Raw genomic sequence first — 12,192 nt, 5'->3', positions numbered from 1 at the left:
CATTGTTGTGAGAACACGTCTGACTCCGAAGTGGCCTTGGTGTTGGAGTTGGTGCGGATTAGACGAATGAACGCTCACAAAGCTAAAGCTTATATAGTAGGTCTATGCTGCTGACATGTGACTTGTGGTTTGAATTAAGACTCACGCCATGGAGCATCTCACCTTCAAATCCTCAACATATAGATGACAGGTGCCCCTTACACAATCTGGTAGTGAATAAATGAATGCTTGCCCGAACATACAAGCAGCACTGTGCTATACTTTCTGTAATTTAGCATTTTGTAGCATCAGTGTACTCTTTCATGATGTTTCAGTATTTAGGAAGGTTGTAATTTGATTTGTGAGAATTGTTTTGATTTCAAAATGTGACTATAACAATCTGCCTGGTTTGTTTGGAATTGTAAAAAAACACAAAAGACAGCAACATATAATTTTGACAAGATGGCAAAAGGCACATAATTAACTTGCCTATCCATTTTGTTGCCATTCATATAACTTTAGGTTATAGAACCCAAGATTTCACGTACATTTATGAGCAGATTGACACAAGATATTGTTTCAATAATATTTTTGTGGCATTTTTGATTGGTGGTGTGCTGTGTGACAAATGTTCAATATAAAAGACATGCCTTGGCTCAATAAAAAGTGGGAAACAGTGCCTCAAGGTGTGTGTTAAAAATCTGAAGCAGGTGTACACCCACGTTAATCCTTTGCGAGTTTGCGGACATCTCAGGTCGCGAAGAGATTAACCTGAGGTGGTCTGCTTGACTCCGCGCTGGATTGGATCCTGTCTGCTGCATTTTGACAGATCAGGAGATCATCTTGTTTGACTTGTTATGGCGAAGGAAGCACTCGTTAAGAGTCGGCCATCTGCTACAAGTTTTGTTTGAGAACTTTGAACATGAAAACCCAAGATATGCATGAAATAAATTCATCGCGAATTCATAACACTATTTTTCCAACATTACCGATAAATAATGGTAGAAAATTAGCTATATCCACAAACTTAGCATCACATAAAGACGTAAAGTTATAGTGATAGTATAGTTAGTATCATGTAGTTTCGCTATTGCAGTTAACTTATTGTAGGTTTTGGCACTGAGCAGCCAGGACATAGATGGATTGGAATTCATATTTTCTAATGTTGAAGCAGATTTATGCAATATATAGCTAGGTGATTGCCGATATTCACATTAGCATGTAAGATGAAAAACGTCATCAAGTTTCTTGAAGGACGATCAGCCATAATATTGATATTTGACGATTTTGTATCAATACTGGGATGAACCATTTGAATAAAATTATATAAAAAAATCACAATATCAATATTTTGTCCCACCCGTGTAAATCTATGTAACAAGAATATTGCCTGCAACATGTGTTCGCATGCTGTTTGATAATACGCAGGTGTCTGATTTGAGTGGTGATGTAATAGCGTGTGTGATGGCGGCTGTTGGGGGGGGGGGGTGGTTCTGGGTAGTCATATTGATTGTGTGTAAAGCCCCTCATATCCAGACATGGACAGCGGATTAGCAGGTTAACCCAATCCAGTGTGCTTTAATAGGTTAAGACTGTGGCACGGTCTACCGCTTTTTGTCCCAAGTGATCCTGTTATGATCGCTATTTATTTAATATGTCAGTTCATGTTATGTCAAGTGATTATACTCCCATTTAAATATTTGAATGTGAATATAATGAATATGTTAGAGGCATTGGTTTAATAGTAGAAACACAACTCCATATAACGCACTACAATTCTGAACCACTTGTTTTCCATGTTGGGGGAAAAACACGCAAGCATAAGGAGAACACGGGAACTCTACAAAGGAATTCTGGATCCCCAAGCCAGAACTTTAAATCGGATATGCGAACCACTCGGCAAATACAATCTTAGAGATTCATCTGTAATTTTGAATCCTTATGTGGCCGCGCGAATATCATTACTAGCATTGGAAATTGCATTCATATGGATAAAACAGGAATAACAACACTCTAATCACAATATTATGATAAGTAAATGAGCATTGAGCACGACTTCAACAGACACGCTGACATTCTGCCAAACCTGACATGCCTCACAAGCTGTTGTTTATTCTCAGGAAATCACATTACCATCAGAGTATAGGTGGCTGCGTGTTGTGTTTGCCTCTCGTTATGTGTGGTCATGATGGCTGGCGACGATAACATTTGCGCATTAGCGAACACAAATATAGACAAGCAATATTGTTTGCTGCCCCTTCAATGTAGTCATTTGGGTGCCTGAGAGAGTGTTGAAGACGGTACCCATACTGCTCAGCAGGAGATGTAGCTTGGTAAAACCGACGTTATCCAGTCTACCTGCCCATAAATTCAGGGATAGCTGTAGGATTTGACAAAAAAATTGTGTATATATATAAATTAGAATATCAAATAAAATGCTGGAGGGGCTTAATTGGGGCTACACAGATTTCTGATTTCCTCAGACACAAACAACAATCATTCCACACAATCGTCAGGCCATGTAACGCGGAATCATTTCAGTGTCAGCAAAAAAAAAAGCTCGAAAAGCAGTGGATACGCTCCTCAAAACAGAGAAACCCCCTCTGTGGAAAAAAAAAAAAAGCGAGTTCGGACCACATTTCATCTTTTGTGTCCCAGATTGATGACCTCTGAGATGGATGATGCTCCGCAGCGCTGTGTTGTATTGTCTTATGCAGGCTGACACAAAGAGGGTAGAACACTTATCATCTCAGGCGTATGTATGGGACTGGGAGGAGGGGTTGTCAAAGAAGTGAAGGGGTGGGGGTTCCCTCTGATAAAATGTAATGGAGATGGGCTAATGAGCAGCACAGGCAGATGGAGGGTGCCCTCTCCCGTGACGACAACAACAGCCTCAACCTCCATCCTGAAGATGGAAGAAGAATGTGTGTTTATTTGGATGCTCCTTCAATTTCATCTGTTCATTTTTTTTTTTAAATGTAGATATTGGTTTATGAGCAGCAGCTTGATACTCGGGTTTTATTGGTTGACCTTTCATGGTGCTTGGTGACTTGCTAGCAGGCGGCTCACCAGGTTTGAAGAGCTTGGTTTGGGATTAGTGTTTGGGAGGACATTGGTGGGAATGAATACAAAGGGATTAGTGCAAAGGGATGCTTCATTGACTGTGTGTTTTGTACGTGTTTGTGTGTAAGTTTGGTGATGGGTGGTTGCATTCTGAAGTTGATGGATGCACTGGAGAACCTCCAAAATGATTCAAATCAGCCTTAGGTAAAACAACAGAGGCAACAATTCTTAATAGTCAGCTCCCATGTCTTCACTTGTAATGTTCCAGAGAAGGCATAACAAAAAAACAACAACTCCGAAATCATCTCAATGCCTTGAACCATGTGCCAACATTAGGGCCACACAAAGAACAGTCTGACAAATGACCACTTTATGTCCCTCTTTGACTTTAATGAATTTATGTGTTATTTGGCCCCTAATGGAGGCCGTGGCTGAGGGGCTGGCGCAAGGCCATAACAAATGAAAAGCTCTGATTAGCGCAGAATGAGCCGAGAAGGGAAAAAAATGCCATTCATCTTGGTTAGCATCCTCCTGAGCTCTTTTATGGGTCACTCTTACAAGGACGGCGGAGCCGGGGGTGCCGGTCCTATTAGTGGGGCAGCTGAGTGGTCAGCGGCCCCGGCGTTGACGGAGCGTCTGGCGCACTCGCACAGTTCAAGTCAGTGAATGGCTCTGTGCGGCTTGACTCCTGAATAACCTTCTGAGGTACCGGGAGCTTCACCCCTGCATGACCCCGCTCTGTGGAGAGGGGTGTGTGTATGTGTGTGGGAGGTTGGGGGGGTGTACTCCACAGGGGTGGGGAGGGGGTCCAACATGCACCCACTCTCAGTCACTCTCACACTAGCAACAGGTAAACATATAAAGGGTTGAAATAAACATGTAGAATATGCAAATAGTAAAAAGTATGCATTTTCTAAATACATTGTGTTCACAAATGAAATTCCAAGATATTACACAATGTTGATGGATGGATGGTAGATAGATAGATAACTAGATAAACCTGATTGTAACTGTCTTCGCTCTTCACTGTGTTCCATGCTATATTGAATACCTTAGAAATTCTTTTGTACCCTCCTCCAGACTGTTATGTTCGGACAATGAGATTACTCCAATGCTGTGAAGACTCTGTGGACCTTTGTAAAAATGGCAGGCAAAGCCTACTTGAACAGCTGAACTTTATTTTGGATTCAACAGAAGCACTTTACATGGTGGCACATTTGTCCTAACTCCATTTAATTGTTAAATTCTAAACACAGCAACGGTTCAAAGTATGAGAGGGTGTGCACACTTGTGCAACCACATCACAGTTTTTTTTTTTTTTTACTTCCCTTCTCTAAAATATTTCATTTTATTTTTGTAGGTCACATTAATGTTCATCTAGTTAGCTTGCAAGTTAGCTTGCTAGATAGATAGATAGATAGATAGATAGATAGATAGATAGATAGATAGATAGATAGATAGATAGATAGATAGATAGATAGATAGACAGACAGACATGATACACATTCAGTTGATAGACTTGTACAAAAAAACCTCAATGCTATAAATGATATTTTACAAAATAATAAAGTCCAGTTTGGATTAATGTAGGCATACTCTAATTCATGTTCATTTTTGATTACTGTTAGCTCCTTAGGTGTAGAAACAAACATGAGTTAAATAATGAAACGTAAGTACTACAATGCAAATCAGCTGTTGATATTTATTTTCCACTGAGTACTGTGCATGATTAGCGATCAAACATGGTTTATTTCCCTGAAATGCAATGATTATTTCTATTAAAAACAATACTAATAAAAAATTAAACCATGTAATGTGCAAGTAGAGCAAACATTTCCTTCCCGGATTCTCAGCTCCTTGGCGTCTGATTCTTGGTATATATTTTTTTGATGGAGCATTCTTTTATTTAAGCGGAAAGTAGGCCAACAAGTTACGTAAAAAAAAGAAACACTCAGATCCACCACAGCAGCAGCAGAGGCGTTTGGTCCCGATCGTGTTGGAGCTTGATACGGATCACTGTTGTCATTGGGAGAAGTGCTGTTTTTGAGCGGCCCCTCCTCCTCCTCCCTGGCCGGGCCCCCCGGGCTCTAGAGCAGCCTCACACACTTTTCAGTCCGGCCCGGGAGAGGAATGTGCGGGGATGCCGAGCACCGTCGACTGTAGGACACCTACGAAACCTCGACTATAGCACCGTTATGGACAGCCATGATCCGTATGGCCATTTAAGTAAGTACGATTCCTCGTATTCGACTTTTGAAGCCTGTGCGGAGCAAGAGAGAGACAGCTAGGAAGGCACTTTGCTGGAGGAGTGTTCCCCGGCCATGGCGTCCTCTCTCCGGGCTTTCACCATACGCAGCCTCGGTCCTAGTACCCTGGTGCTCCCGTGTCTCGGTGCGATTATTTTTGTGCTGTAAATAAAGTCAGGTGGTCATAGCGGTCAGGCAAGGTCAGAGGTTGGCATTTTAATTGCGCTTATATAATTTATGACCCAGCTAAACTGTTTGAAACTTAATTTACTGCGGGGAGCACAGTGAAGCGTTGCATGAACAGACAGCAGAAACGGCCGGGTTTGTTGTCACAAACAAACTTGTGGCACAAAGTGGCACCTCCACTACACCCCCCCCCCCCCTCCTCCACACAACGCGGGTCATCTTGGAGGGCATCCATCCCACGGACAGCGTGATGTCATTTTGCTAAGTAAAGCTTCCCTCCTGCTCTGACTCGACGACTTTGCCCTTGAACCAGCTGATGGCTTTCTCACCCCCCCCCCCCCCTTGCCCTTCTATTAGCAGAATTGTTTATGTGACAGCTTTACAGCCCTGTGGAGTTGGGCAACACGTGGATCACAGTGGGCCAAAGGAGATGGGTTTTGTGTGTTCACTGTTGAGTACACTGAATTAACAAGTCGAATTACACACATGAATGTTTTCGCCATCATCATGTGATGTTTTGTTCTCTTTTTAATGTAATATGTGAATGTAATAATAGCCTTGGTGGAATTGAATTTTAATTTAAGCGTACATATATGGTTTTTAACATCAATTTTTTATTTTATGCACTATTTGCGTTGCTATAGTCTGCACAGCGCCATTAAAACAAGAGGTTACGAGTGTTTTATATTTATGGCCTCAAAGTGTTTTTCATTCAAATATTTACTATAATTATGAATAGGCTAGTGTTAGTGTAGATTAATGATACAGTAGACTACGGCATGCTTGCGTGCAAATTCGGGTTATATCAGCCATAGGAATCGAACTTAGAGGACTTTTCTTTATGCATGAGCGTATTTCCTTTTAAACTCTTGTTTTTTTTGACTTAAGAGCAAAATGCTGCACAAGCTATTTTACTGCACACAGTTTCTTGGAAAAGAGCTTTCAGAGGCACATTCTTGTTTTAAATCCATGTCTATGTGCTCTTTAGCATAGTTTCTGAAGTATTAGGAGCTAGTGTTTCCCAACTTTTATTGAGCCATGGTACATATTTTACATTAGACAAATCTCGCAGCACACAACCAAGCAAAAATGTCACCAAAAGTATTGAAATAATGATAATCGCATTTCAATTCACTCAGAAATTTTAAGTTAACTATATACCTTCTGCCATCAAGTGGAACATTGTTTAATTGTTATTGCTGTTTCTAAACGTCATTGACATAAATACATCAAGAAAGATAAAAATATTTTTAGTATACTACTTTTCGGACCAATTAATTAGCATGGGATAATTCCTGGTGGCACAAATTAGTATTTGTCACAACGATACGCTAATGTGCCAGGGAACAGTGAATTACTGATTTGGCCAGTGTTAGAGCTTTGGCCTGCTTACAGCATCACATTAGATATGAAATAAATCAAGATTGGATTAGGGCATAGATTTAAGAGTTCACAAAATGCAGTGCTTAATTAAAGTCATTTTATGGAAATTTTAAAGCACTCAAAAGTATTTAGGTAAAGTGACATAATTGTACCGATAATCCTTTTTTTTAAATTTTATTTAATGAAATCATTTGTTCACTTGTGGTTTTTCAAGACTTCACTTGTTCTTCACTGGTTGCCTGTTTGTCGGTTTTGCTGGATTCATTTGTCTTCTGTAAATGAAAAGCATGCTCAATTCGGTTGAGATCAGTTTTGTAGCATTAGGCTAAATATAGCAGAATGTAGACAGGCCTCACGTCTATCTCCAATAAACAACTGTGAGGTTATTCCTTTTGTAGCCTTGGATTCCCTATACATGACGTATGATGCATTCCTTTCCTTGTCCATGTTTTTTTCAATTAACTACCATTCTCTTTAACCATTGTCTTCGCTATTTTAATGTTGTGCAGCGCTACCTAATATTTTGTTGTTATCTTAGATCTATAGCAACGAACAATCCATTGCTGCAGCGTCTTTTTCTTCTTCTTGGGAAGTAGAACAAGTGTAGCGAAAGATAATCGTGTGGCATTAAATTATAACAAAAAAAATGGGCCTTTGAGCATAAACAGCCTCAATACTTTATCACAGAAATCTCAACACCATTCACAGAGGCTGGTAATTGTTTCCATAACCAGTGTGCCCCCAAGGGGAATGGAAGAGACATCTGGATGGGACAACTTGTAAGGGAAGCCTATAGCGGTCGACCGGATATGGAATATTTAGGCCAAATGGTCCGATTATTTTTAGTTTTATTATCAGAATTTCCATCATCTTAAAGACATTAACAGTCGAATGCCATTTTCTGGCTATCTGTTGCAGTTTTGTCGTAGTAGTATCCAGAATATGCTGGAAGTTCTTTTGTTCCGGGGTCCAATCCGCAAACACCTTAGTTTGATTTAATTATTGTTATTTTTGCATGAGCCTACGTCATCTTCCAAGCTCTTTTATGTCCTTAAAAATGGTGGTAAAATTAATATCGTCCCTTAAAAGGAACCTCGACTGTCATGACAAGTTTTCTCTATATTATTTATTTGGTTAGTACTAACATAAGTATCAGATTAATTTTTCAAAAATCATTTCCAGTTTAATACATTTTGTAGAAACTTTATTTGTACGTACGCCGCCATTGCTATGTAGAATGGCGGCTGGCTCTCTGCCGAGCAACGTGAAACGCTTATAAAGAAAGCAAGGTAAGCCTCCGTAGCGTTCCTAAAAGGACGATCAAAACTCTTGAATGGGTCTGGTGAATGACGGGCGCACGGTGTGGGGGAGGCTGATTCTCCCGATAGCATGTTGTGTCTTTAGGAATGCTACGAGGCTTAACTTGCTTTCTTAATAGGCGTTTGACATTGCTCGGCACAGATCCGCCGCCGTTCTATGTCACTACGCACTGAATGCGTTTCGACGTAAATAACAATGGCGGCATATGTCTAAATAAAGTTTCGACAAAATGTGTTAAACTGGAAATGATTTTTAAAAAATGAATATCTGTCTTGTGATCTGATTGCTTGGAGGTCCACTCATCTTTTCTCACACATCTGTTTCAGTAGGCTTGATGAAGGCCCGCCCTTCGCTTTGCAGAAGAATCAGCATTTCTTCTTTCTCAGCACTTTTGTTCTTTCTTTCAAAATTTCCCACCCGCCAAAGTGATCTGGACGCCCAGGCGAACTCCCCCCCCGGCTGCCTTTGATGCTGAGAACTTATTTAAGAAGTCGTGACAGGGATGGCAAGTGAAAAGAGAGAACTATAAAAGAGGAAGAATCACAAGGCGGGCTGGAGAAAGCAGTCACCCTGTTTGATGTAAACCGTGACTTATGCTAGGGTTCACGCTCTGACTCAACATTTATATCCAGCCACACGCTCATATATAAGTTCCCGCTTGCAAACATAGCCAACATTATAGCTCATTATCTGGATCCCGACGGCGACCACGTCGTCATGTGACTGAAAGAATGCGGCAGTTGCCGTGAGTCTGGGAAGCCGTGGTAGCTTTGAAAACCTGCTCGCTGACTGCCAAGCCCTTCACATAGAGTTCCCCACCCACTCTTACAGAGATAAATAAACCACACAGGTAGAGGGTGTGGCTTTTGGCAGGTTTACTCAAGGATTCTCGCTACTTGAGACCTAATGCATTAGCACACAATAACATGGGTGGTATTGAGTGTGTGTAGTTGTGTGTCTGTGGAAAAGGCTGCATGACTGGATGGTGCGTGTGTGGGCGCATGTGCTTATTGTGAGAACAGAGTTGAGGGAAAAGAAGAGGGCGCAAGGAGGCCATTCTCAGGGCTAATTGTCAGTAATTAGTCATTAGTGAAGAAGGTCAAACCCTTGATTTAATTCCAGATTTAATCAAGCAGAGGACCTTGGAAAGGTTGCAACGGTGTTTGCTTGCGAGGTGCATTTTGAAATGTCTTCATTAATTGTGCAATAACCGCATGCAATCCACACAAACTACCACAGGCGCTCTCAGTGTTTGCTTGTTTTCAGTGCACTATTGACTGCCTCAGAGTTGTTTGTGTGTTTTGAAACCGTTTTTCCCATTAGGAAATAATGGAAATATAAATAACACTGGTCTGCATTCTGCAACAGCAAATACCTGATTTGTTATTTTGTCAAAGCAAATCAAAGCTGGAGTAATGTTCACGGCAGTCGCCGCAATTTAAACCAATGCCTTAAATTACCAACTAATAGCCTGGAAACCAGACTCATCATACAAGCAAATGAGTCTGGTTACAGTCGCCATCAAGCGCATTTCTGAACAAACAAACTTGAACAAACAAACAGACACTGGAAAGAACCAATCAGCGGAGAGTGGACATGATTTTAGAAAAACTTTTGGTCACTTCCTACATATTTTGACCTATTGTAGTTGCCGTAGTTGGTGAACAAATATGGCCGACCTTTTGCGCATGTGCGTTTCAGACTGTGTAATCTCATTCTTACTGATGAAATGTGCAATTAGCGCTTCTCCCAGTCTTATTAGTACAACCGTATGCCATACACAATGACATATTCTCTGTAGAGACAGAAAATAACGTGAAAATGCCACGGCGCAATCAATGTATTTAAGTTAGGCGATCTTAGCGAGTGGCAACATAAGATGGCGGATTCACTTCTCGCGATGGTGACTAAGCGGCTTGTTAGTCCATTCCATGGTCCACGTCTTTTGAAATAAATCCTGGTGCTTTATTAGTGACTATGGCAAAAAAAGAGAACTATACACTTCCTTTTCTATTTCATTTCATTCTTCTTTCGTTAGGCCATCAGCATTTCACAGGATTTGCAGTTTTTGTAAGCATATGGCCCATGCCCCATTCCCTTGGCCGTGGCTCGCCAGTTGACGTTGGAGCAGTGTTGCTAAATTGCTGCCTAGCCAGATCTGATTTTCTGTGTCCGACTGCGATCATCTTTTAAATGCACTGACAGGTTGTGTAAGATTATGATGCTGAACAAACTGAAGTCAGAACAGATGCTGTTTCAAGAAACTTGCCATAAATTGTACTGCGCATTTGGAGTAGTTCTGCACTGCTAACGTCAGTGTCAAACAGAGAGCCGTGTACATGGGAACTTAAACTGTCATATGCTGATGAGCTTACATCTGTCTGAACAATACCTGAAATAGAAAAAGATACATGTATAGTGTCACTTTAGGGACACCCTGGCCTATATATACCCTGTAAATACAGTACTACATGTATGATAAATGATTCTGAGAAGAAATACATTAGTACTCACATGTGCCTTTTTAAAGCTTTTGTTCAAGGTGTTCAGAGTGTGCGCCAAATTTAGCGCTTTGGGTTAATTCTCTGTGTTTTATGTGGGCCACGACATTCTATTATAACACTGAATGCATTTAAGGATTATTTCTGCTTCTCCCGCTGGGATTTGTTAAGTCTTGGAATGGTAGCTTGTATGTCTCCTCCTCGTTTTCTTGTCTCGCGCCGGGCTTGTAGAGTTTCTCTTGCCAAGATGCCGCCTGCAAGTGGATCTTATTACTGCTGGTGGCTCTCATCCAAGCTCTGCATGGACATTTGATGAAGCCACACACAAGTGCACAACACACAAGACAGTCTGTTGCGTGCGCTTTAAGTTGTGTACTGCATGTACAGGGCTTTGCTTAGCACCCCTTCGATGCTAATGTTTATTTATAAGGCTGGAAAGGCATCAGCTGAATTTTTTATATGATGGCAGGAGGTTTTAAAGAAACAGCTGCACACTTCCTTTAGGGACAGCTTGTATTCTCTGGTGATTGGAATTAATAAGTGTCTTGCAAACCTTCAAAAAAAAACAAAAAAAAACTTTTTGCATCCGAAATTGAAAAGGGCAAGTTCTAATTAAGTCAGTTTAGAAATACAGTAATGCCTTGAGATACGAGCGAACTGAGTTTCTGCGAACTGGAGATGCAAGCGCTGCACGTTAGCAGTGAACTCGCGTCGCAAAAGTAACAGTTAGGCAGATAGTGATCAATAATTAAAAAAAGAGGCTTCAAGCTGTTTATTGCCACTGCTAGTTGAAGTTTACTGTCAAACTGAACAGAGAATTATAGTACACATCTATTTCGACATCCATCCACCTTTGCCTTAAAATCTGTTAGCGTAATGCTAAAAGGAGCAGCACAATGTCCATTGGAATAAAGCCAAACATGTGGCACTTCTTGTTGTTTTGGTTTTAGTGGTATTTCCGTTGATTTCAATGAGGAAGTATGATATGAGATACATTTGTTTTGAGTTATGAACGTGGTCAAAAGAATTAAACTCGTATCCGAAAGCACCACTGCAATTTTTTATGCCCTTTTCTGTGTCCTTGGCTTCCTGTACCAAGGTTTGCATTAACCTTGCATTCCCCTCTTGGGTTTTTCGGTTTATTTAAGTTCCCTCAGGCTTTGCCATGTATTGTTCTTCTTTGCCTTTAAGGTATATTTTGAGCCTGTGTTTGCATCTGGCTTTTCGCTTTGCTGTCTGTTTATTTGACCACCGTCCAGCATTCTAACAAGACAATTCCTGACTTCCTGGAATGCTATACACGAGGAGCACTTGTGCTAAGGCTAAGGACACGTGCATATTAATAACCACAAACACACCATGTCACAACTGGCCCATTTCTCTTCATGACATCAAAGAGAATTACAGATGTTTTGAGGAAGGTAGAACAAAATTCTTTAGCCTAGGGCCTCTTCTTGTCACTTTCTTCCTTCAATATTCACAGCCCATTTGACATAGATTTGAAGCACATAAAT

The 12,192-nt window shown here is 40.8% G+C and overlaps 1 protein-coding gene across 1 annotated transcript in view; it reads left to right on the top strand.

Moving 5' to 3' along the window:
- The first annotated feature begins 5,016 nt into the window (after positions 1-5,016).
- rxrgb (retinoid X receptor, gamma b) overlaps positions 5,017-12,192 on the top strand; it is a 34,341-nt gene continuing 27,165 nt past the window's right edge. Inside the window, exon 1 of the mRNA XM_077584552.1 lies at positions 5,017-5,268. Coding sequence (XP_077440678.1) covers positions 5,238-5,268 — 31 coding nt within the window. The 5' untranslated portion in view covers positions 5,017-5,237. The remainder of the gene's footprint in view (positions 5,269-12,192) is intronic.

This window comes from Vanacampus margaritifer, chromosome 13 (genome assembly GCF_051991255.1).
Source record: "Vanacampus margaritifer isolate UIUO_Vmar chromosome 13, RoL_Vmar_1.0, whole genome shotgun sequence".
Lineage (NCBI taxonomy): Eukaryota > Metazoa > Chordata > Actinopteri > Syngnathiformes > Syngnathidae > Vanacampus > Vanacampus margaritifer.
Note: the sequence above shows the minus strand (reverse complement) of the source record. Positions and strands in the feature narration are given on the sequence as shown.